Source organism: Nipponia nippon, unplaced genomic scaffold, assembly GCF_047370975.1.
Source record: "Nipponia nippon isolate SJK-2023a ecotype South Korea unplaced genomic scaffold, ASM4737097v1 scaffold_9, whole genome shotgun sequence".
NCBI lineage: Eukaryota > Metazoa > Chordata > Aves > Pelecaniformes > Threskiornithidae > Nipponia > Nipponia nippon.
The window spans coordinates 32,037,864-32,065,075 of NW_028262413.1; the positions used below are offsets into that span (position 1 = coordinate 32,037,864).

The 27,212-nt window shown below is 37.7% G+C and overlaps 1 protein-coding gene across 6 annotated transcripts in view; it reads right to left on the reverse strand.

Annotated features, from left to right (window-relative positions):
* Window positions 1–27,212, reverse strand: part of ENTREP2 (endosomal transmembrane epsin interactor 2) — a 167,541-nt gene that overhangs the window by 83,685 nt on the left and 56,644 nt on the right. For all 6 annotated transcript variants that reach the window (XR_015701556.1, XM_087744974.1, XM_087744973.1 and 3 more), the window contains exon 2: window positions 24,210–24,266. Coding sequence is in view for 4 of the 6 variants with exons in the window: in XM_087744974.1 (XP_087601100.1) it covers window positions 24,210–24,266 (57 nt within the window). In the remaining 2 variants the exon portion in view is untranslated. The remainder of the gene's footprint in view (window positions 1–24,209; window positions 24,267–27,212) is intronic.

Genomic DNA, 27,212 nt, shown 5'->3' on the forward strand with positions numbered 1-27,212 from the left:
ACTACACTCAGCATTCAATATGTGGGTTTAAACTGTGACATACATAACAAGATATTATGGCTTGTTCTGTATTTCTTTCCTAATAATAGCTAGCATTTTATATGTATTACTGAATGCCAAGTCCTGAACTTCTCCGTCATACAGCATTTAGCATAATTCAACTTCTAAGTCCTCCTCTGTAGCATTTACCCCACTAGCAACAAGTCATACATAGGATACCGAGTACATATATTTTTGATATAGCAACACTCGTACAAAGCAACGCTGGAAGGAAGTAACGCCAGAGGATCAAACAGATTTCACAGGGTAGCATGTCTTTCTCCTAACTCTGGCTTTGCTAATGACCAGCTGTTTGGCCTCAGGGAAGCTACTTCAACTGAACGCCTTTTCCAGAGATCAGAAGTGAGAACTTTGAGACTGTATAACTTCATTAGTACCTTCATGCATCTAACCATATTAACTATTTGCAAAAAGTATGAATCAGGAATTTATGTACCAGAATACATAAATCAAGAGCTCTTTCAGCTTTCTGAAGGTCCAGCCTTGTGAGCTTGAGCTCAGTGAGCTTCAAAAGTTTCTTTTGGCAATGTGTTGAATCTTACTGTACCACTTCTTATGGAAAACACCCGTTTGGTTTTGCTAACTAAAGCACATATAGAGCATTTTTTCAGTTACAAAGCCCCTTAAAGTGTTTGAAGAAAAAGTTTCAAGGATGAATAAGCCAATCCAGAATGAGCCATCTTCCCAGGAGTAGTCTGCACTTTCACTTTCAACTGAATGTCAAAATACAACACAACCTCACATCAAACGTAACTGTGTGAAAGCTGACTCACTGAAAACTTTAGCCATAAGCAATTATATCAAATACATAGCATCCCTACGTTTTCAGTACCTGATACCAAGGGGGTGCACATACCTTTATGCCTGTTATGTGGAAGAAAATACGCAAACATGTAAAGCAAAATAACTACTGCATATGAATAAATCAGGAGCACAGTAAAAAGGAACAGCACGCATTAAATATGGTTTGAAGAATGACTTCCTACTACAAGGAGGAAGAAGTCTCTCTATGCGAAGTAGTCGAAGCCCTCCAGAAGTGATGTAAATATTGTATCTGATGAAACCATATTTGTAAAAACAAGCTTTTATTTCATTCCTCACACTTTGATTTTGGAGATATATACAAAACAGGATTTTCTTTTCATTGCTGGCATTTCAATCACTACTTCCACTCATGGTTTTCAGTGGTTTGATAGTCAAGACACTAACACTTAGAAAATGTTACCTTCTGTGCTGGTGAAACATATTACTCAACACTACTGTGCAGTGTACTTTGAGAAAAATCAGGAATTGACATGTTAAGCTTGCTTCTGCAAACCTGCCAATCCTCTCTACTTGTAATACCGCATCTTTGTGTTTTCTCCTGTTAGCTCCTGTCCTGTAGTTCTCTGAAAGGTCATAGTCATCCCTGAATGAACTATTTTTTTTTACATTATTGAAATATTTTGTAGAAAGCAGATTTTTTGAGACACTAGTTTGACATTAGATACTACAGACATTTTCCAACCACATTAAATATGTATGCATGTATTTAATGTGGTTTAAAATATATACAATTTAATTCACACATTTATGATTTGTAAAGCAGCAAGAATAGCCAGAGGCAGATGTGCTTGTCTCTGTAAACTACTGTATAAGTAGATTAAAAACTTGCAGCATGGTATTTTGCTCACAAAGCTTTGGCTTACACAGTCTACACAGAGTACCATTTGTTATCATTTATTCTACAAAATTTATGGTTTCCCTGAAAGAGATGCATAAGGACACAACCAGAAGCAAAACTGAAAATTTATGAGCACCAAGCATCATGAAGCGGTGAGATCAGCAACTGTGCCAGTACTAAGCTAATGCAAGATTATCTGGGATACAGACACAAGCTACCTGTTGGATCAGATGGATGCTGAATTTAATATGAAGATCTCTGACTTTTCTGTGAAGTCAGCTTCTCCAAAACAAACACGTGCATTTCTATCCTTGCAACGCAGACAAGCAGTTCATCTCGTTTCACCAAGGGATAAATAACATTTTTATGGCTAATAGTGCACTCATGGGAAATTTATGTGAGTAGCCAAAGCACTGTACGTTCATACCTTACCTTATTTCAGACTAACATTTCTTCTTGCCTATTTCCCTAAATAATCACACCTCTAATAATAGTATGATGAAGTTTTAAGACCTGTTATACTGAGTAACAGATAATAGTTTGTATATATACTCTCTTCCAATGGTCCCTTTGAAAACTTTGAAGAAACTCAAAAATTTTATCAACATATCACCCTAACAATACAGGATTACTTTTCATTAAATCAAGTAGCAGGAATTATACTTTGTTGTTGTTATTATTACAATAATTTAAATTATTACTATTATTATTTTTACCTTAATCATAGAATCATAGAATCATTAAGGTTGGAAAAGACCCTTAAGATCAAGTCCAACCATCAACCTAGCACTGCCAAATCCACCACCAAACCATGTTCTCAAGCACCACATCCACCCATCTTATAAATACCTCCAGGGATGGAGACTCAACCACTTCCCTGGGCAGCCCATTCCAATGCCTGACTGCCCCTTCAGTGAAGAAGTTTTTCCTAATATTCAACCTAAACTTCCCCTGATGCAGCTTGAGGCCATTTCCTCTCGTCCTATCGCTTGTTACTAGGGAGAAGAAACCGACCCCCACCTCGCTACAACCTCCTTCCAGGTAGTTGCAGAGAGCAATAAGGTCTCCCCTCAGCCTCCTCTTCTCCAGGCTAAGCAACCCCAGCTCCCTCAGCCGCTCCTCATAAGACTTGTGCTCTAGACCCTTCGCCAACTTCATTGCCCTCCTCTGGACACGCTCCAGCACCTCAATGTCCTTCTTGGAGGGAGGGGCCCAAAACTCAACACAGTACTCGAGGTGCGGCCTCACCAGTGCCCAGTACAGGGGCACCATCACCTCCCTGGTCCTGCTGGCCACATTATTGCTGATACAAGCCAGGATGTCATTGGCCTTCTTGGCCACCTGAGCACACTGCTGGCTCATGTTCAGCTGGCTGTCAACCAACACCCCCAGGTCCTTTTCTGCCAGGCAGCTCCCCAGCCACTCCTCCCCAAGCCTGTAGCGTTGCATGGGGTTGTTGTGACCCAAGTGCAGGACCCAGCACTGAGCCTTGTTGAACCTCATACAGTTGGCCTCAGCCCATCAATCCAGTCCATCAATCCAAGTCCTACCATGAACTAATAAAAAAATATTTTGGACTACATGCCACAACTCCAAAGCAAGTTTTGCAGTTCATGATAAGGTTGTTGTTTGGGCTATTATTTTAAGATGTCATAGCACATGATTTTATTGATCCCTTCTGCCCTTGTAATTTATTCAGCTATATAGCATACAACACAAAAATAACAGAAGATAAAACTGAAACTTCATTTAATTACAGATAATAGAATTAAATAGACAACTCGCACATAATTTTAAAATGAGCCCATTTTAAAAAATTACTACACAGAAACGTCAATCAAACCAACACTGTTAACTAATGGTTTGCAAGTGCACAAGAAACAACAAAATTTGGCTTCCCGTTATTTGCCTTATAATAGAGATTCTTTTGTTTCATGATTCAATTATATCACTTTCAAAATTATTTCTCAGCACTTGCCAAGAAGAGACCGAAAATGAAAAAGCGTTGGCATTTCAGATGTGTTTAATTCAGCATTCCATGCCCTTTGCCTAAATTAAAATAAAGGTTTGAACAAAAATATTTTCTCTAGGTCTAAAGCAAGGTTCTGTATTAAATAGGCAGAAATATTCCCTGCTGTGTGGCACAGCATCAGGTTAAAGATTTTAATGCTTTTATCTTAATAACCATGAATTATATTCCGTTTAACCCTAAAATATATAGAACCATTCAATTCCAGTCATTATTAAATTAAATTACATTTCCTCCAGATAAAATTTCTTTTGACTAGGTCTAATGAGGCTATTTAACCTTTGAAGAGAAAACCGAAACCTTGGTATAAATATTAAAATACATGCAACTATTTCTAATTTCAAAGCTAAATATTTCAGATGAAAACTTCTAAAATTAAACTTGGTGTACATGATTTAATTGACCACATTATGGTCCTATTAACTTGTTTTCATTCAAATAGATCTAGTAACTTAATGAATTTATTACTAGTTGCTTGGTTGTATTGTCATTTCTATATTTCTTTATAAAAATTTTCTGTGGAAAAACCTAACTAGAACTTCAAAAATTATGCTATTTGAGATTATAATAAACGCTACTGTTTTTAATTTACAAGAAGAAATTATGCCTCTCTCCTACTCTATTTTATTTATTGTTAGAGTAGCAACCAGCTTCGACCAAGAGTCAGCAAGTCATATCTTCAAAATAATTATCTGAAAGCTGTTGACAAGAGCACAGTGGGCAACAGGAAGGGGCACTGTGTTTCCAGTACGATTTGCACCACAAAGAACATCATCTATTTAAAGACCAGAAGTAGTAGTTTTGTTTTCTCCTGTATCATTGTGTAGTAAATAACAATAACAATAATAAAGTTAGGGATTTGGTAATGTTTCCCAGGCTTTTCAGGAACCCTGGAATCCAAAATGCGACCTTATCTCTGTAAACAGGAGTAGAGAGTGACAGATAAAGGGAAAGATCTATTTATATTAAAACAAATCTCCTCTAATACCTCATAATAAGAGTAGACTATTCTATTCAATACCTTCAAGAAACTCCCTTTCAGTAAAGGCAATTTGCATAGGTGGAAATTATGATGGCCATAGAGATTTCCTCAAGTGTTATCAGATTAAAGGACTGCAACACAACAGTGAGTTTAGCATTGTCATATTATACATACAATAATATATGTTTGTTATTTCTGTAATGTTATATTACAGCAGTATCAATTTACAGTTTATGTTAATATTTTTTAGGGAAGTGTAACAAGGGGCCTGATTTAGTAATAAAGCCTTTGTGCTCTCAGCTCAGAAACATTAATTAAGTAGAAATTTGTCAAAACTAGATACTTCAGCATCTATTAATTTTCTACTATTTTGATTCTAATCAACACTTTTAACATCTACACCTTTCTGAAGTGTGTTAAAAGGAACAAAGTGTAATTCTACGAAGCTTAGTAACCAAAGCATTTTTCCCCTGAAGCATAAACAAAAGTTCCTATACAGAATCGTACAGCTCATGGAGTATGTAAGCTATAATTTGAGAATGAAGCACCGACAACTTTCAGTCCTATTTGAAAATGAAAAGCTTAGTCCAAACAGATAATTTTATTAGTTGCTCTGCTGGTTATACCATCTCCCTACCATTCTTAGCAGGGCAGCAAACACTTCTGGATCTAGATCTGCAGTAATTAATTTTGATATCTAAAAACTTTTCAGCCAGTTTCAAACCCTTCCCATGCCCTAACAATAATCCATTCCCCTCTTGTCCTCCCCTCCTTCTCCCCGACCCCATGAGCAGCAACAGAAGTTAACTTGCAGGTTTCAGGCCTATTTGCTTCTATTTTTCCATTCTTTGCTAAGGTGCTGACCGCAGCCACAGCTGAAGAAATTCTGACGAAGCAAAAAGTAAAAGGATTTTGCAGCCACACTGCAACAGGATCCTTTCCAAAAGGGAGCCTCATACTCTCGGCACTGCTTTGGCATCCACTTGCCACATGAGGATGAACACGTATCAGGCAAAGGCATTACCACTGCTTTATGCAAATTCATACTAAAAGTCTTAACCATTTGCTTTCAAGATCTTTGCACCAAAGGTTCCTGAAACAAACAGATTTTCTGTGTCTGCTAGAAACCTTGGGCCTATAAGGCATTTGACTGTGTCAATCTATTCCATGAGTGACAAACACACCCCTTTGCGCCCCCCAACATTTACATGCTGAAACTGGTTCTCTCAAATTCTCTAAGATTCGGCATGTTGACCCTTGCTACAAAGTACCCAAACTTTCAGGGCTTCCAATAAATATACAAATATATAAATACACATAAATATAAAATAACAAATCATATTCTAAAATATAAATTATATAATTACATCATACATATCACATGTTCAATAGACTGTATTATACTATTCAATATATTTAAAACTTAAAGTAGACAATATGACATACTTCTTTTCACATTCACTCATGTGAAAAGTGCATTTTATACTGACCTTACCATCAGTGGCCCACAGGCTACTACTATATAAAAGAGGAACAAGAAAAGGAGCTTTACTTTTTTGCAGATAAAATTCAAGCCCTCTCTTGAAGTATTTCAGTAATGCAACACACTTCCAACGGCAATTTTAACAAATCAAAGCTTGCTGGTAATTATTTTCATAGCAGAGAACAAGTTTAAGTTTTGTCAAATAATCTATTAAAAGGGCAAGAGGGAATAAGAGCTGGTACACTACAGAACCTCAGACAAATTTTGCAACGTGAAAATAAGCACTCAAAAGAATCTTGCAGTGATCTGCAGTTAATATTGCAAAAAAATTATCAGATGATGTTTACTATATGTACAGGCAGCCAACAGAATTCCTTTTGACAAAAAAAAATTATGTTATATAGTAGTTTATATTGTATAATTATCACTGACATTTCCATTTATACACCAGTGCTTCCCTAAATAAAAAAAATCCATGCACATGAAATCTAACTTAAAATATGATTTTGAAAGAGAAAGAAAGCAAACAGCACTAACCTATTTTAATGCCACTGAAAATGTTCCCAATTTGAAATGCTTCAAAAATGACTGCTGTGGCTCTACAATTGGGTGGAAAAAGCAGAGTTTATATCCAGTGTGATCATAAACACCTCAAACATAAATGCTTTCTGAATAGCATTTTGACCACATAAGCCAGATGTAAAACTTGCAACTACCTCAGCCATACCAGTTTAATTTTCCTTCCAACATATTCTCTGAGGAAGTAAAAATTGAAACTTTAAAAAATTACCTAATAAAATACTATTTCTCAAAAATGTTCCATGACAATGGCAGAACATGGTTAGGTTAGGAAAGATGACGTTTTTCTGAATTAGTTTTGTATATAAACAAAGCAATCCATATTTAAACAAAACAGCCAGCTAAATCAGTAATTAGAAATTAATATATTTAAAAAAAAATGTGAGCACTCTAGTAACTTTAAAACAAATCTACAGAAGACTGAGTTTATACTTCCATAGCAACTGCATTAATAGGGTCCTCCATATATATAATATATTACTTTTTGCAAGTGTGACATTGCTGGAAGGATTCACCTCCACGGAAGTGTCGGTGAAATGCTACTCCATATAAATTAACCTTCCATAACATCTGTAGCAGAATACTCTGAGGAAATAAAAGCTCATGTTGTCCTGCTGACAAGGACAGGCGTCAAAAACCTATGCAAGCAGCCCTTCCTGGCAGTAACATAATTAGAGAGAAGCAGGTTTTAAAGGTCAGATACACAGATATCTTGCATCTGTCTTTCCCAAAATATTAATAGCAATTAACTACTCATGCGCAATTATTCTTATTAATGAATAATTGTGTGGTCTCTCTGAAAGCAATCATATCAGAATACTTTTACTTTCGTCATTAAGGAAGAACGCTTCTGTCAGGTAAGCAAGGTCAGCAAGCCACGACTGCTAAATTATATCAACGCTACATGAGCATTTTCAGTATCAGACAGTTTATGAGGCAAGCCTTCAATGCGGACAGTGGTTTTTCCAAATTAAATTCTAAGGTAACCTCATTATAGTTTTGGCTGTTTAAAGAAAAATTGCACATTCTTCTTCTTCTATGGAAGACTCACAAGAATAATTTGATGGAGATCCATCAATACATGAACTTTAAAGTTTCTAAGACATTCACTCATATATCTGAGGTAGAACTGAATCCATAAGGTTGTGTGAGATTTTAGAGCATCTGTAGTAAGGAAGCCCAAACACTTGATCACAGGCATGTGTAACTCAGGATCTAAACTGTGATTCACCTGGCAAACAAATCCCACCGAAATCTAAGTATTTTTCTTCGACAAGCACAGGATAATTAGATTCTCTTTGGATAACAGTGCATTTCCTTCCATCTGTTGCACACACTAAACTGAAATCCCATGAGTTTTGATTGTACAAAGAATGAGGTACCCATGCCCAACTCCATCACCCCCTCAAAATACTTCCTATTACTTCACGCAAATATTTCTTCTACTTTTAAATAGAAACATTTCAAATGCAATTCCTCTCGCCTAAAATAAATTTCTGAAGTTACTGTTTCCTCACCATTCTACATCAAAATACAGTTTAACAAACACTTTCCATGCTGCCCAACTAGCCAGCTCCAGTGACACCATACAGATGCAGCTTTACTCCAGTTATCCAAATTAGAGGATGAAAAACATAGTCACCAGTTTTGCCTTTACATACATGGATAAAACAAATACATCAAATTATAATTTTCTTTTCCTAGATTAGAAGCAGAATTTAATTTTCTATGTTATTATAGCATATACTGTTTATGATGGAAGAAAATCCTATACTAGGAGGACACGGGAAATGACATGAACAACGTATTTCTATTTACCTGTTCTGAAGAACAGTTCAATTAAAAGCTGATGACCATTAAAAAAGACCTGATCAGCAGAGGGACGGTCTACACTGACTAAGATCCGCAGAGCAGCATCAGATTGCCAGCTCTCGCTCCCAGGCTTCCTTGCCTACATGACTCAGCAGCGAGTGCAGAATGATTTCTCATTTCTCCACTGTGGCACTAGGACTGCTCCAACTCTCTAGACCCCAGGAGTGGCCTGTCCAACACAGGCGGTTTTTTGCACCTTCCCAAGGTAAGCTCTAACCAACATGTTTTGCTCTACAAACCCTAATGGAGGGGACTGGCTATAACGCTGATTACATGAGGCAGAACTGTTTGCTACTGGCAACAATACCCCTTCCTTGCTCACTGGGCCCCATTAACAAGAGTTCACTCCTCTCCCTTCCCCTCCCACGCAATCCCCACAGTATACTGCACTGCAGATATGTTCGTGTGTCTGTCTGTGTGAATGTACATATACATTTCTTTAGCTCTGTGCATAAGTAAGTTTATGCTCCTCCATTCTGTCCATATACAAGTGAAAATTTATCAGGGTAAGGGGAACAAGAAAAGCGGGAGGGCAGGCAGACTGCTTATATTATGTATCTCTAATTCTTTTGCCACTTTAGTATTAGGGAAAGTATACAATGTCTTGAGCCATTCTATATATGTCCTTTTTATTGTTGCATCCACTTTTACATGCAAGGACGATTCTAGCAAAAAGTAGTCAGGTTTTTGCTGTTTTCTCTACTGTCTGAAAAAGTACCGGAGAAAACCAGTATATGCTTTTCTATTGCAAATAAAGCTCTGTTAACAAGAAGCAAATCTTTAGTTTTTCCAATCAAATGCAAATACTGATTCTCTACTGTGGTTCTTATGCGTATAGCAGTTTAACATATACTATCCTGTATTTCCAATTCTTCTAGTGCTACACCAGAAAGCATGAACATTTTCCTACCAATTCCTGATAGTTGTCACTTGTTTATATTATAAAGCAAATCCCTACATACATAAAATGCTGATACGACTATACAGGTTATAATATGAATGCAAACCAAGCAGACACAGTATAGCTTTATAGCTTTTAAAAATTTTAGTAGTGGATATTACAGTAAAGCTTTTTTGGAAATCATACGGCAAAGCAACAGAGAGAGAAAAAAAGAGAGATCAGTAACTTCACGATACATTCATCTCTGTATTTAGCAGTACACTCAAAAACATGTATATGCTGTAGTCACTTGTACGACCCTAAACTGCAGGTCTCCTCAAACAGGATAAAGCCACTGAATTATTCTGATGGGCTGAATTTTCATTAAAAATGCCAAGTTAGAAGAAATGAGACCTCCTAATCCATCTTCAACTCAAATGGAAACAAAAATATGTCAACAAATCGACTTTTTAATTACATTGCTCTTCAAGAAGACCAAACATGGTAACAGTATTAATAAACAAGCTCAGCTGATGACCAAACATAGCAGCTGAAAAGAGATCAAAATAAGTCAAAAGACTCAATTGCTTTTCCTCTTAATTAGCTTTCAATACTGTAATGCTATGGAAATCAACATAATGCTGTGGAAATCAGCAAAGAGAGAACACCTGTAAAATCACAGGCCAAAAAAAAGCTCAGAGACTGCTTCTGACCTTCTGACTGTGCTGCCCATGTCCATTCCCTTGCTATACTGGGAACAGAAATTACAGGAGCTTAAAGGATTTAGTATCTTCATGGGCCTCTGTAGAATAGTGTCACTATGGCAGCATCTCAGAGGCAGCAGTCGATTTGTGTTTTGCTGCCAGATGCACACAGGGAGTTCAAGGCTCTGGAATACTCTGAGAGGATAATTTTCATCGCTTACTGTCTTTGAACAGAAAAGACATCCTTCTCCTTCCCCCCACTTTTTGGAGGTGGCTCTATTTGATCACATACAGCACTGCGCTGAAGAGCATGACTGTATCAAGCTTAAAGTCTGGCCAGTTTGGAAGATGAGAACTTTTTTTTTGGGGGGGTGGTGGTTATTTTTTTGTTTCTTTGATAGAGTTTGCAGAGCCTGTTTAGTTTATCCCTCCCCACCCCTTGAAGAGATAAGAGTCTCTACCTCTGGTGAATGAAAGTCACATATTTAGTAGAAAATTTATATGTAACGATAAAACATTTGAAAACAAACACATTAAGGAGAAGCTAAATTAAAAATAGTTGTTTACTATGTTACTTTGGATGTTAGGATGTACTGCCTCTTTTCCTGAGCACAAAATACATACAATTCAGAATTAAGCGTCTTACAACATACATATGGATAAATTATTATTACTGCTGCTCATGGCTATATGAAATCTACCATATGGTAGAAAACCAACCACTGCCTGCTTCTATCTAACACTAGATTAGATCCCATATATTAAAAACTGTCAAAATCCTATTAGACTTCTACTTTTGAATAGACACACCTGTATTATTTATAGATATCAGTCTTTTCCTTTCCTAATATGAAACTGTTATGACAACGATGAAGAGAGTGAACAGATCCTTTTGAATGAAAATCCTAGTAAAATATGAAATATGACAAAATGCAGAAAAACTTTGCTCTGAACAGTTTTTAAATACATATCTAGAGAAAAACTATATAGTTTTACCTCTAAAACTGTATTATTTTATGGCGTAGAAATAGAAAGCATAGCATCCAATTGAGTGTGGTCTATTTCTGTTTGCGTTATCATGGATTTGTGCAGCTTTTCTACCCAAAGATTTTGCAACACTGAGCAACTAAATATTGCAATATATGAGCAACTAAAATGTTGAACCATAAACGTAATTTTTCCAATCTGGGATCCAGGTAAGTCTGCTAAGTCATTTTGAGTCATCAGTTTAAAATCTTCTGCAATGATTATGCTTTATACACTGTGAATAAACAGGGATCAATTGAGTTCAGTGGAAGTCTGAATCTAGTAACTGTAGGAATTCAGTAGGAAATGAATCACAGATACCAAAATAGCTTTTGCTTCTAATATCAATCTGCTTCTACATTACACTGTGTGTAATCACTTTTGTATTGGTACTCTACAAGGCAGAGATGTCAAAACCAGTAAAAATGTGAAAAATTAGAAGTAGTTGGTTTTGCACATATTTTGTTCAATATACGTATTTACAATTTTAAAATATATTGACTCCTTTACTCTCAAAGCTCCTATCTGGCTTCTTTTGACTTTGGAAACCCTTCAGTGCTTCCAAAATTCTTGAGACTACATCAACTATCAGGGCCCAAAGTAATGATATTCCATTTCTGTAATCTGAAAACAAAAAACATCATCATTTATCTCTCCATCATCTCCACACAATTTCTGATAAAGTGCAATGAATTGTCTTACTACTTTTTACTATTTTTAGAAACCTCTACAGGCGTTAACGGAACTGCTGGAATTGAAAGAACTTCTTTTTTGAATATTCAGCATCAAATTATTAATCTTAGTTGTTTAAAAAATAAAAAAACCAAACACACCAAAACCCCCACTAATCTCTCCCTCTACAGGTTCTAATATGTTTTCTCCTTCTGAGTCCCTCAAACATTTCATATTTCCTATTAACTGTCACAAACTCCTTTTCTCTATGGTGCAAATAGGTTTGTTCTTGTGGTAAAATCCTTTTTTTGGTCACTATCATTCATATGCCAAAAGTGCAAGTACAGAGTTTTACTTGCCATAATAGCAAGAGTAATAATAAATTTAAAGTATCTCACACTTAATGTTCACTCTGCTTTGAGAATTAGGGGCTTGCTTTTCCTCAGAAGTTTTCTCCACTTGACATGTCTGCCTGCACTTTCATGAAATATCACTCAAGAAAGTAAACACTGCGTTCTTGCTGCACATCTCAAATGTTTTACACAATACACATTAACAATTACATCTGTTCCTTTTTATGAAGGTATAATATCGTAAAAATGAGTGGCTCATTTTTTAGCCTTTTAACATTTCTATACTTGTATCTAGCCTTTGAAATGCCCTAAATTTTCTTGTGCTGATACAGTTAAACAAACATTTCTTATTCATCTCGTGAAATGCATTTAACCATAGTCGTGACCAAAATATAAAGTTCTAACCAACTCTCGGCATTTAAGGGTAGTTAGTTCTTTCATTCCTTATGGCTTTATGGTCAGGATCTACACATGGTAAAATTAAGAACAGGAATAGGACTTAAATATCCATAACATGAAAAGATTACTCAAGACTGAAAGGAAGTTACTTACGGAAGCAAAGGTAAATAATGGGATGTTTCCAGCATATAAACAAAAAGTGAATGATAAAGATAACTGCAGGCTTCTAAAGAATGAAATAAGTATTTTACTGAAAGACAGATAGAGACATCCCTAAACAAAAATAATTTCTTTTCCTCAGTGCTTACAAAGGAAGTGAGGCAGATGTCAGAAACTAAGATTATTTACCAAGGAGGAAGAAATGCTGAAGGAAACCACACTCACACCGAGAAAGACTGGAAGAAATTAAACTGTGCAAAGGCTGCAAAAAAACTCCAGGACCAGACGGGATGCAGCCTGCATTTCTAGAAGAAGGAGCAAATGAGATGGAAGAACCATTAGCAGATATATTTAGAAAGCGTGTGAGAACAGAGGAATTACTGATGGACTGAAGAAAGGCAAATGTAGCACTCATACCATACTCTTCATTACAAGCAGCAGGAATGACACTGGAACTGTGACAGTTTCCTATTGCATGGTACTGTGCTAGCATTAGCTGCTGCCACGGCAACACGATGCAATGGGAGCAGATGGAGAGTAGAAGGGTCTGTTTAAGGGTAATTAAGATGTGCTTGTTTAGGAAGGGGCAAGTGCTATGCCCCAGCAGGCTTTGTCTGCTCTTCAGGAAAAGCTGCTTGTGGTCTTTTAAAATTTTGCCACTAGGGATAACTAATTAGCAGATGGATGCTCAACAGAGGAGTCTAGATTCTGACATGGGTGACAGCTGGTGGCAGCTGGGCCCCGGAACAGGCAGCCTTTGTAGAAAGGGTAGCAGAGAGATGCAGACAGACCGACCCAGGCAAGAAAATGCTGTGAGAAGTGTTAGGTGGTAAAAGGGGACACAACGTTCATTCTAAATAGATGCTTCACTCTGTGACACCTTTCTCCCCCTTTATAAAGATTTCTTTGATTCACTTCCTCTGTTTTCGTCTCAAGCATTGTTGCTTTCCCAGTTCGCAGCTTTACTGGGTCATTCTCCATTTTTTTCCTTCTTTCTCTTCTGTCAGGTATATTCTAATAAAATGGCACTAGGAGTAGGTTTTTCTGACAGTTGTTTCCATATACTAGAGAAGAAAGGAATTGGCAGTCTTAGGAAAAAAAACAGCAACAGGTGAGACAGTGCACTGTTAAAAATCTAAACGTTTATGTTAATCTACATGCAAAAAGTAATTTGGGACATGAATGTAATCAGAGTTTACACACACTCTAATTGCAAACTTTGAAGAGCACACTTTCTGGATCCCCTACTCAATCCAACAAGAGGCATTAATTCACGGCCTAAACCAGCAGTTCATACGCTGGGAAAAGGTCTCTCAGGGCAGGGGATACAGGTGGGAATTCCAGCCAAGCTCTGATTTCCCCACTTCACACACACGTGTGCACACATGTAAAAGCTCTTCTTTTTGGCAACCAAAAGTTGCACTAAAGCACAACACTTACACTTGGTACTAGGGAGGAAGACGGGAGAAAGGCAAGACCAACAGCTTAAACAAGAGGAAACGAGTCAATAACAGTGTCCCAATCTAATAAAGATTCAGAGAAGGCTCATTCTAGAAAGAGAACAAAACAAAACAAACCCCTCAAAAGCCTCAGATTTAAGGCACAGGCATCTATCAACAGCATTCAGATAGGAAAGCTGATAATATTTGACAGGCTACTTTCTAGCCACCCAGAGTTACTCCCTGTCCAGGAAAAACTCCCCATTTATGATCCATGCATAACATCGGAAAATGCCTCAGAAAGCCATCAGAAAAGGCTCAAGCCAGAAACAGCATCCAGAGGTTGTGGCACTTTAACCTAAGAATAAAATTAATACTGCGCTATTAAAGAGTTTTGGAGAAAACATCATTTCTCTCATGGTGTTAATGTATAGTAAATAAAATACCCTATGCTATTAATTTCCACAGTCTCATCACTAATATGAAGGTTCAAGCTGGATTGCGCAAGTGTAGTTGATTAGATAACTTCTATTTTCTGAATAACTGTGCAAACATCACTAGGGCACGTTCCTGCAAATGCACATCTAAAATTATATGCATCTTTTAGAAATATTTTGAAATCTACTTTCTGAGAAGTGCTCCAGTAAAATCTGATCACTTGAATCTTCACAGAAGAACAAAACACAAAAACCAGCACAAGTACACCCAAAACTAGCCACTAAATATAGCATAGCAATATAAAATATTTATAAATTTTACCTAGTTATGTTATTCATCAAGGTAATTTATGTAACAAAACCCTAAGAAATCCCCATTTCCTTCTCACACAGTTGGTTATTTCTTCAAGTATTTGGAAATGCAAATTTACACATAAAGCATAAATGAAAGGAAAGAGTAAATATTGTGGTTGTCCTGCTACTACTGAAACTTTAAGTGCTGCCAGAAGCTGAGGAAAGAAAAAAAATTTGAAAGATCTACAACCAACTTTTGTGGGAATTGCTCAATCAGGATGCAGCTAAGGATGCCTAAAACAGACCTGTTCTGTTCAATTGCAGTTCTGTTTCTTTCCTCTCCTATTCCTCTTCAGCTGCTCTCTTCACTAAAGTATCCAGTCCAAGAACAGCATTCAGTAAATTAAAAATGCCCTCCTTGGAGCATCTGAACACTTACCGACCCAAATTCGACATGAGGCGACACAAAAGAGGTCCACAGCTGCTGCCATGCATTTCATGTAGGGTGCTGGAATGTAGCCAGATAAATGGAAAGTACTCATATTTCTCTCAAGAAGTCTCCTCCAGACCACTGGCACAGTTACTAGAACCAGTGTAGGAAAGGTACATACATCCTTGGGAGTAAGGAAGGAGCAGGAATGAAAGAATGACAGTTATTGGCTGATTTGAAAAGGCCCCAAAATCTGATATTTACTAGCCTGGTTTGGCAGAAAATTGCTTTTTTAAATAAGGAAAGAGAATTTACTAGCGGGAAAAAAAAAAAAACAAACCCAAAACCAAAAAGAAACAACAAAACAAAACATTAACCTCATTTTCAGATACTGTCTCACAGACTTTTGGTACAACTGCAGTCATGCTGCAGTCGTATGCAGAGACAGTTGATCTAGTTTGGTTACCAGAGCAGTATAGCCATGTTAGTGCTTTACACAACTAGCTCTCAGTGAATGTGAGAAGAGGAAGGGAAGAGACAAAGAAAACTTAACTATGTCCCAGCTATAGGAAAAGATTATTTACAGCTCACACTTTCTTCACCAAAGCCATTCAAACCTAAGATACAATCTATTATAAGTCAGGATTAATTAGTTATGGTGCTTACAGCACTATATTTAAAAATTACACCAAAAAATCAGAAATTCCACTGTGTGATTCCTTATTGGCATGCTTTTGGTTCACTAGCACTCCTCTCTGTTCATCTAGGTCCTGTTCTTCTTAACAGCTTTTGACATCAGTCTCTCTCATGTTGCCAAACTCACATTTTAATTCCTCCTTCCTGTCCTAGCCCTCCTCCTTTCTCTTCCCCTTGATTTAGCATTCAGCTTCTCTGAATTTGAGTATTTTCCTTCAATGCTCCTAGAAAAGAGGTCAAAGAAAAACACTCTGCTCTCAGTTTCAAAGCCTGGGTTCACAACTCCAGTCCACACCAGCTCTGAGCAAAATTTACAGCTTTATATTAGAAGACCTACTTTGTGAACCAGCATCGGATTTGGTTTGCAAGTAGAAGCGATTACAGCTTTCCAAGTTTCTTTTTGAAAGCAAGCAATACTCATCATTCAACCATATCTCAGTTTATCAGAAATGTTGCAAAACTCTGGTATGTAAGATGTCGTTGTTTTTACCCAGTGTTTTGTTAACCTTTAAAGTAATGCGTCAGCCTCAAAGATGACTGTTTGTCTAATAGCAGGGTTCCTAATGAACATTTTGATCAACAAATTCAAAGAATACACATGCTGAAATGATACTGCAGAGTGATCAAGGGATATGTTAAAGCAGAGTAACATTCTGCATCGCAGATCAGCATCACACAAGTATCAAAGCCAACAATAACATCCAAGGTGATGAATGTCTTTAGACTCTGCCATTCTCCCAGGGTGTGCATTTTTTTACTTGTTTTTTCTCTTACAGTCTCAACTCAGTTACGCTAATGTTGCCTCTCCGCTGCACAGATGGGGATTGAGTGCACCCTCAGTAAGTTTGCAGATGACACCAAATTGGGTGGGAGTGTTGATCTGCTGGAGGGTAGGAAGGCCCTACACAGGGACCTGGGCAGGCTGGATCGATGGGCCAGGGCCAACTGTATGAGGTTCAACAAAGCTCAGCGCTGGGTCCTGCACTTGGGTCACAACAACCCCATGCAACGCTACAGGCTGGGGGAGGAGTGGCTGGAGAGCTGCCTGACAGAAAAGGACCTGGGGGTGTTGGTTGACAGCTGCCTGAACATGAGCCAGCAGTGTGCCCAGGTGGCCAAGAGGGCCAATGGCATCCTGGCTTGTATCAGCAATAATGTGGCCAGCAGGACCAGGGAGGTGATGGTGCCCCTGTACTGGGCACTGGTGAGGCCGCACCTCGAGTACTGTGTTCGGTTTTGGGCCCCTCCCTCCAAGAAGGACATCGAGGTGCTGGAGCGTGTCCAGAGGAGGGCAATGAAGTTGGTGAAGGGTCTAGAGCACAAGTCTTATGAGGAGCGGCTGAGGGAGCTGGGGTTGTTTAGTCTGGAGAAGAGGAGGCTGAGGAGACCTTATTGCTCTCTACAACTACCTGAAAGGAGGTTGTAGCGAGGTGGGGGTCGGTTTCTTCTCCCTAGTAACAAGCAATAGGACGAGAGGAAATGGCCTCAAGCTGCGTCAGGGGAAGTTGAGGTTGAATATTAGGAAAAATTTCTTCACCAAAAGGGTAGCCAGGCATTGGAATGGGCTGCCCAGGGAGGTGGTTGAGCCCCCATCCCTGAAGGTATTTAGAAGACAGGTAGATGTGGTGTTTGAGGACATGGTTTAGTGGTGGACTTGGCAGTGATAGGTTAACGGTTGGACTCGATGATCTTAAGGGTCTTTTCCAACCTTAGTGATTCCATGATTCTATGATTACCTATTTATTCCAGCTGACAAAACCAAGGCTAAGCTGGGGGTGGAGGGAGACTTCCCCCCGCCAAATTTCAATCAGATTTCATCTGAAAGGAAGCTGTAAATTTTCTTACCGGAGTCTAAAAATACACGTCTTATTGCTTAAGCTACTCTAGGACCTCGGGTTAAGTAGTATGGCCAGGAACATGTCAACACCCCACATCACTGAACAGAATATGGGAAATTTACTTGTATGTTATTTCTACACATTTTATGTATCATCTGTTTCCTTGAGTTTGGTTGTTTCTTCTATGCTCAGCAATGATATCTAGTGATAGAAGATAATCAACGAGGAAATGTTTGGACCAGTTTTACGTATCCATGCATCTTGTGGGGTAAATGTCTATGTGGATGTATTTATTTAAAATTATTAGTAATTTCTTTTTTACAACAGTATAGATCTTTTTCTACTGGTTTTTACTGAAAGAAGAAACTGTTTTAAGTCTGATATTCAAATAGTTCAAGTTTTTCACAGGACTTCTAGGAAAAAAAATTCTCATTTTGCAACAAACTACCAAGCTGGCCCAAGACGAGTATTTTCTAACAAAGTCAGTTCAGTATTTGACTGATTCTTACCACAGGTGCAGTCTGAGACCCTGCACAGCAGTTCATTCATTCTTGTGCCTGATGTGCAGGTTGAACTGCTGCTATTTAGGATGACTCCTTTTATTTTTCTTAGATGATGAAAATCCTATCCACTTACCAAAAAAAAAAGGTATATGCACAGATCTGCATGTTCACTGATGCATGGAACTGTATCTGGAGTGCAAATTTCATAGGAAATGCTTTTAAATAGCTATCTGAGTAATAAAGATCACTTACTAGTAAGTGTTGTGTTGTATTCGCTGACATTCACAGACACTAAAAAAATACTCTTCTGATCCTTGAAAAAAAAATTATATCTATCAGTTTATTGTAAAAGCTTTCAGTTAGAAATGTAAAAATATTTTTCTGGGATCACCCAAATGCCAGATGGCAACAGAGAAGCTTTCTAGTCAATTCAGAGGCTGAATTAATCTCCTTAGCACAAACAGATTTGCAGTTACTATAGACTGTAACAGAAAAATAATCTCACTGCACAGTTAGTTTTGTACAAGGTAATTCAATCTCAGGAGCTACACAAGCTCTCCCCCAATTTTCAGACACTTCCATAAACCATGAGGAGACAAACTCCTATTTTGACACAGCATTTTAACCTTAAGCAGTGGTACTGACACAGCCAGCACTCAGCTTCCAAATAAGGGACTCTTGAAAGATTTCCCCAAAGCACTGCAAATTCTCTGAGATTTTGTAATTAAAAATACAGAAAGCTTAATGAGAAAACATCTGAAATACATGGAAAATACTGTTCAAAATTAATGCACAAACAATTTAAAGATCTCCTTTGTCCAGGTGTTTCCTCTGGTAAATGTAAATACTGGTTTGATAACAGACACTGATTCCTTGTATATATAAAGCATTTTGGCAACATAAGCAACTGATGGCTAGGTGGTGACCAATAAAATTCAGATAAGCTAACAAAATCCAGTGAATGCTTCAGATTATTAAGCTATGCAAAGACTTTAGCATGAGAGATTCTATGTGTAATTAAATATCTGCACGTTAACATCACAATAAAAATTCCTTAGTGCATACACTTTTGTAAATCTTCTACTGAATGGATAAGACAAAACACCACTCATGCTAATGTCTTGGAAATACACAACTATTCTCAGTTTTTACTTTGGTTCCAAGGTGTTAAACCACGCACCCACTCCTTTCTGTACCAACGCTACATAACACATTTCTTGTAAAATACAGTCAGGAGTTAATGGTTGATAAACTACTATTTGTGTTTATTGCTTCTTCAACTTCCTCTTTTTAACTGCAGAAAATAGTAAATTTGAAAGAAAAAACTCTGCATCTGTGAAAAAAATTGTATGAATAGAGCGATGAGCAAACCAGAATCAGTAGTATGAGGGGCTGAGCCTGGCCAGCAGCTAAGCACCACACAACCGCTCACTCACTCCCCCTGCAGCAGGATGGGAAGAGAATTGGAAGGGCAAAAGTGAAAAAACTTGTGGGTGGAAATAAAGATAGTTTAATAAGTGAAGGAAAGAACCAAAGCAAGTGACACAGAGCGGGGAAAAAAGAGAAAACCTTGATGCTGTGCAAGTACTGCTCAGCAACAGCGAAAACACTGGCGTGTTACCAACCCTGTTTTAGTCACAAATCCAAAATAAGCAGGAAACTGGCACCTTAAAACATCAGTTTCACCAGTTTTCAGAACATCACAGATGGTGTATAGTTTAATTTTATAAAACTTTATTCATGGCTTCAAATGATAAAGCTATCTTTGTTACCGCTCTTTGCAATGCCAGGTTTTCACAGAATCATAGAATTGTTCAGGCTGGAAAAGACCTTTAAGATCATCAAGTCCAACCATTAACCTGGCACTGCCAAGTCCACCACTAAACCATGTCCTCAAACACCACATCTACCTGTCTTCTAAATACCTTCAGGGATGGGGGCTCAACCACCTCCCTGGGCAGCCCATTCCAATGCCTGGCTACCCTTTTGGTGAAGAAATTTTTCCTAATATTCAACCTCAACTTCCCCTGACGCAGCTTGAGGCCATTTCCTCTCGTCCTATCGCTTGTTACTAGGGAGAAGAAACTGACCCCCACCTCGCTACAACCTCCTTCCAGGTAGTTGTAGAGAGCAATAAGGTCTCCCCTCAACCTCCTCTTCTCCAGGCTAAACAACCCCAGCTCCCTCAGCCGCTCCTCATAAGACTTGTGCTCTAGACCCTTCACCAACTTCATTGCCCTCCTCTGGACACGCTCCAGCACCTCAATGTCCTTCTTGGAGGGAGGGGCCCAAAACTCAACACAGTACTCGAGGTGCGGCCTCACCAGTGCCCAGTACAGGGGCACCATCACCTCCCTGGTCCTGCTGGCCACACTATTCCTGATACAAGCCAGGATGCCAGTGGCCCTCTTGGCCACCTGGGCACACTGCTGGCTCATGTTCAGGCGGCTGTCAACCAACACCCCCAGGTCCTTTTCCGCCAGGCAGCTCTCCAGCCACTCCTCCCCAAGCCTGTAGCGTTGCATGGGGTTGTTGTGACCCAAGTGCAGGACCCAGCACTGAGCCTTGTTGAATCTCATACAGTTGGCCTCGGCCCATCGATCCAGTCTGTCCATGTCCCTCTGTAGGGCCTTCCTACCCTCCAGCAGATCAACACTCCCACCCAATTTGGTGTCATTTGCAAACTTACTGAGGGTGCACTCGATCCCCTCGTCCAGATCATCAGTGAAGATATTGAACAGGACTGGCCCCAACACTGAGCCCTAGGGAACACCACTTGTAACACATTGCAACAAAGACAGCCATGTGTATTGTAATCGATTATATAGTTATTTACAATACTATAAATTAGGTTAAAAGGTAATTATTGACCATATGTATTTTGCATATGTATTGTATAAGCAGATCACAAGAAATGCAATTCATTAGCATGTTGATGGTACTTCGTGCTATGAGGCTGTGAAGTTATATAGTATTAATTGCTTCATCAGAACAGTCACACTGCACACATGGGTTCCAACTGCTACAAGGTATTTACAATTCAACAAGGAAAAAACAGACACTATGTAGCCACTGCAAAACTATTAGCACTGGCTATTGCACAGCTTAATCACACACAGAGGCAAAAAACCATCATCCCTGACCCCTGTTCCTCCAACTGTTTATTATACCACCACCAAGTGCCAATACAGAAATATGGAAGAAAAACAATCAGGATCTAATTCATGAGCTCTAAGCTTAATCTTGGAGATAAATAATTTCCTAGAGAAGATTTTAGGAAGGTGAGCTGTTCTGAGAGTATTAATGCTACCACTTACTGTTTCTAATACTTATTTCCTTGAATGATACTGACCACGACTGCCTATTTACATTTCACTGAATGAATTGATATCTGAAAGGCTGGCTGCATTTACAATATGTTCAGGAATCACAGAAGGCAAGTCTCAATAGGCCTGAATAACATTTCTGATGCATGAATATTGTTTATTCCAATGATGTAAGCAGCAATTACAGTTGCTTACAAGCAACTATTTTGAAAACTCTTAGGTTTAGTTACATTTCACAGTTGTACAAGTACTCAATTCAGAGGAATTATTTTAGTTTTAATGGTTTGTAATATGTGAGCAGTAAAGTGTAACACAAATGAAAATGAAATGAGATTTCAGTACCAAGCACACACTTGATTCTTTCACTGTCAGAAGAACTTTTCTTTCGAACTATTTCTAATAGGTAATGCTATTACAATTCAATTTAGTTTTATTCAGTCAAAGAGGCAGCATTCCCAGGTACCAGGTAGAGAACTATTATTAACAAAGCCCATATATAAAATATACTGGAATAAAACCAGGTATACCAGCTATTTTTCATAACACTGAGCAGAAATTTAGTCCAATCTTTACCCAAAGATACACAATCTTACTCTAAACAACACCGCAAACCTGCAAAATCTCCAAAATGAACTACATTACTGATGGACTGATGGAGAAAACAGCACTTGGGGCCACGCTCCTTTTTGGTAACACCACGAAAAAAATAGTTTGCTCCTCCTCTTTCTGTTCCTGCCCAGCAAGAGATAACAAGAGAAATACTGGGGCAACCAAATGACCACTCCCATCCTGTCCTGTATTCTCATATACACATTCATCGTTTGTTTGTTTTTAAAAAATTAAATGGAAAAGTGTGAGAAATTCTGAATATTTTTACTTGATGACTACTCATTCATGACATATCAGTCTTCTTGGTATGTTCTAAGGTGAAAGCTCTCCCTGCTCATCAGTGGTGAGTAAAAATTTGTCTTTTTTTGTATTTTAGTCCAGAAACCTGCCTGCTACCTTTCTCATGGGCATTCATTAGTTTCACTAATTTGTTTCACTTTCACCTCATTTTGGGCACATTTATCTTGCCACCAGGCAGCTTTCTACATCATATAAAGTTCATCTGTTTGTAAAAACACCAACCAGTAAATCAATAGAAACTCAATCTGTCCTTTCTTTAATAACAATGAAAACTGAATTATGGAAAAGGAAAGAAAAAAAAATGTGTATCAGAAGCTCTAACATTGCTTATTTAGTTCATAATACTGAAAGATATACCTGAAGTTCTAATTAGCCTTATTCTTACTAATACAGATCTTTCCATTTCATACTTTCCATTATATTCTTTTTTCCTGGGACTATCTTTAGTATTAACTATGTACAAATGTGACATATGTTACTATGTTACACAGGCACACTTTTTCAAAGGCAACATTTACCTAATACGTTCTTATTGACACAATCATCTCACCTTTTTAGTAAGATTGATTTGAATCTAATATTGCTTTGTGTTAATATGTTAATTAGCATGCATATACAAAAAATGTTATTAGCATGCATATACAAAGCCTAAATTACTTTTCATTATTAAGTAACTACATGAGCCTCACAACAGAATACATAATGTAGCTGAAAATTGTTTTGCAGACAAAGGAGAACAGTTACTAATTTGGAATATGCTTTTTTGCCATCCAGATAAATGGTTAAAAAGATTTCTCTGTGGTGCAATTTTGTGCAAGTTAAATGCAAAGATAAATGCAGACAAACACTCTGTTTGTCTAGAACAACAGTGACAGACTAAGCACTTCTAAGTTCAGTATTATTTTTTAAAATATATTAATAAATTATAATTTTCAATATTTTATTTCATGAATATCTATTAATCCAAAGCCATAATGCAGTATTGAGCATATCTACTAGGCAGCAATGCTCACTATTTTCAGCCATTTTTAATTTCACGCCATCAACTACAGCCTTTCTTTAGACATACACATTTATCAAAATGTTTATGATTCATTAGTTCTTACATTTACATCACTAAACCATATGCTATCACTTTTAAAAAGAGAGATAGGACTGTAACAATGGCAAGGAAGGGGCAGTAGATACCTGCATTCTTTTACACATAATGAATATTACGGCTCTCCAAAACTTAAATACAGATAGTAGAAAAATATTATTGTCACCTAGATCATTTATGTAATACAACCTCAAAGTCCCAAAATTTTTGTACTAAGTGTTTATAAATATTAGGATACATAACAGCACTGGAAAATCATCCCCAGAAGCTATTAGGCTTCTACACAAAGACAAAACCACTGGTAGTTATTTCCACAGCATCCCTTAGCCCCTTATCTAAAGACTGTATAACACGATTAAAGCCATATTGCCACTCACCACAAGCGAAAGAGGCCTCTTCCATGAAACAACACCGATCAATCCTGACAACAGCACCTGTAACAAAGAGAGCAGAGTCACCGAAGAGACATGGGGTTTATACCAGTGTGATTAAAAAATAAGTATTAAGATGAAGTTTAATATACAGTCATGATGTGTATTTCCAGAGTGCTGGAAACAAACTGCTAAAAAGATAATGTTTTCATTTTATTCTCAATAAAAAATAAACAGAAGTACTACTAAGCTGTTTTTAAAACAAATTTCAGTCTAGCTGCCAGATGCAATTAGTTCTGATCAGATCACAACAGGTCTTCAAACATCTTCTCTCCAAGCCCCAAACGTTATCAGCACTTGAGGAGAATAAATGTTTAGGGTAAATATTCTTGTGGTCTCCTAGCATCATCGAAAATTAGCTTACAAGAAGGGCAGTAAAGATAGCTCAACATTGCAATCTATAGGTCTTCTGATGTTTTTCAAAAATCGCTACATCATATGTATGCTGTGCACAGGTTTTCTTCTTTCTTAAAACAAAAAGTAAATTGGAGTTTGATGATTTCAACAACTTGCCTACTTAACTTTGGCAACATGGTTTGATTTCAGAGCCCACATAGCACATTTATCTATCTTGGACCTAACTTCTACCCACTGAATTGTAGTGAACCCCCCATCACATAATAATCAAAATAAATCAAAGCTACTAAAAACGCATTCAAAAAACATAGATTTGCCAGCTTTCTTAAGCAGAATTCCTACAGGTGTATGTACACACTGACTATAACAACAGTGCTGATTCACAGAGCAAAAAACAAACAGAATGCATCAGCATCGACTTCTACAGCATTAGAAAAGCAGTAACATTAGGTATGAACACCTTTCAACAAGCATATGAAAACTCCATTATCACTAATGCAAGCTGTGCTCATGCATGAAAAAGATGCATTTAATTTAACAGGCACATACTGAGGCAGGACAAAAACAGAAGGTAAAATTAGTTTCCAGTACAGGGACTGCAAACAAAGGATTTTTTTTAAAAGCCCTTGATGGTGTCTTTTCCAGCATTTTCAGCCCTCCACACTCAGGTAAGTCTCTAGAAATTTAGAGGGCTCTGATTTTGATCAGATGATGCAGTCTCTCAATATATGTTAAACCATCTGCTTTCCAAGTCTTCATCTCCAAAATGGTTACGGTACATAATATACTCTCTAGTGTGCTTCCTTTAAACTTCTGTTCTGAACTACATAAAATGTGTATTTATATAAATATTAATTTAATTAAAACCACATTGAATATAGCAAACCATTATCAAGGTAAAGACATTTATAGAAATGTAAAGTTCCTGATGTTTAATTATTCATTTGTTTAATATAACAAATGATCTCTTTTATTCTCAGTACAACTTGGAATCTTGCAATGCTTTTCTAGACTAATATAGAGCATATGAGTTACAGGAAACTCCAAGTTTCCTTGTCTATTCTTATTCCTGCTTTCTTGTTCAGGCTGATACACCATATGTCAAGCGATCCACTCCTTTTCTGCAAATGTAAGGGTTCCTCATTTTTTCAGCTTGTAAACACGAGAAATTCTCCAGTCAGTGGATTCAGTTACCAGTAAAATAAGCATACAAGTCATTCCCATTAATTGCAGAAATTCCTTCTTAGCCTTCTTCTAAGATACTAAGTAATGCAAACAGTGGCTATCCTTAGTTTCTATGTGATCTGAATAAACACAATCCATAGCATACCACATCCTATGTATCTGCATTTCCTTCCAATCAAAACATATGACAATATGCATATGACATGTCAATTCAAACACATGACAATTCAAATATACTGCAATAAACTAAATTTAGAAAAAAGGAGAAATATTACAACATATAGACAGCTTAATTGTCCTACTAAATGCATGGAGTATTCCTGCAGGGGGGTGGGGAGGGAAGCCAATCCCAACTGTATAAATGAGCTCTAGTAATAACTGAAATTAAAACTAAAATGGAAACTCTTGTCTCTTTAAATCATCTGTCATATATTAACAGATTAGGTATAATTGACAAAGCAACATCAATCCCTGTATTTTGCTGTATAACAGATGCCCTCGTGCCACTAGCAAAAGTTATTCCAAGTGACTTAGAAAAGACAAGGTAGCAATATACTGAAGTAAATAAAGGCACAACTACTTAAGTAGGGCTTAAGTGAGTTTCCAAAGTCACAAGGAGCCCATTAAGGGACAGAGAAAATACAACAGTTGAGAAGACTACTGAAACTCCATCTGTTCAGACAAGCAGAAAGAAAGGAGTCAAAGACTCTCTTAAAAAACTCTCCTCTTTCTTCGGACTATGAAATATGGTAGTGGCTAAGCTCAGGTGCTTGGATAATGCAACCCACCATGAAAGGTATATATATACCTGCCCTTCAGTGCCAGGTAAGGCCATTCCTCCTCTGCGCTCAGTAAATTCAAGGCTCGCTTAATAGAAGAAACAGTAGAGGACAGTATATTCCTGAAACTCTTAACTACCCGTATGGCTTCTTGAGAAAACATCTCTCTTTTGACAGGGAAGTCTGAAGTGAAAACCTGACACATACAGGTGCCCAGTGAGTGGTTCTTTGGAATCTCAGAGGGCAAATAACTTTGTGTACACATGTACCCATCACATTCAGCTTACCTCTATTTAAACACTAACCATGCAGTCAAAACCAATGGAGCAGACAACACTCATGCTGCCACCTGCCAATGAATGACCAGAGTTCGAGACTTGAGACTAGAATCAACAAAGAAACTGAAGAGATGGCAGTAGTCCTTGGAACCATGGTATGCAACAGCTACACCATACTACAGCGATCAGGTAGTGTTATTGAACACTAGAGTTATAAGAGCTTTATGGAGTGTGATCAGTTTCAGATAAAGTCAACTCCAAGTGATTTACCTCTACCTGTAGCTACGTTTTATGTCACCGCTTGCTGTCTACTAAAATCAAAAGAAAGTAAGAGAAGATGCATAATTCTC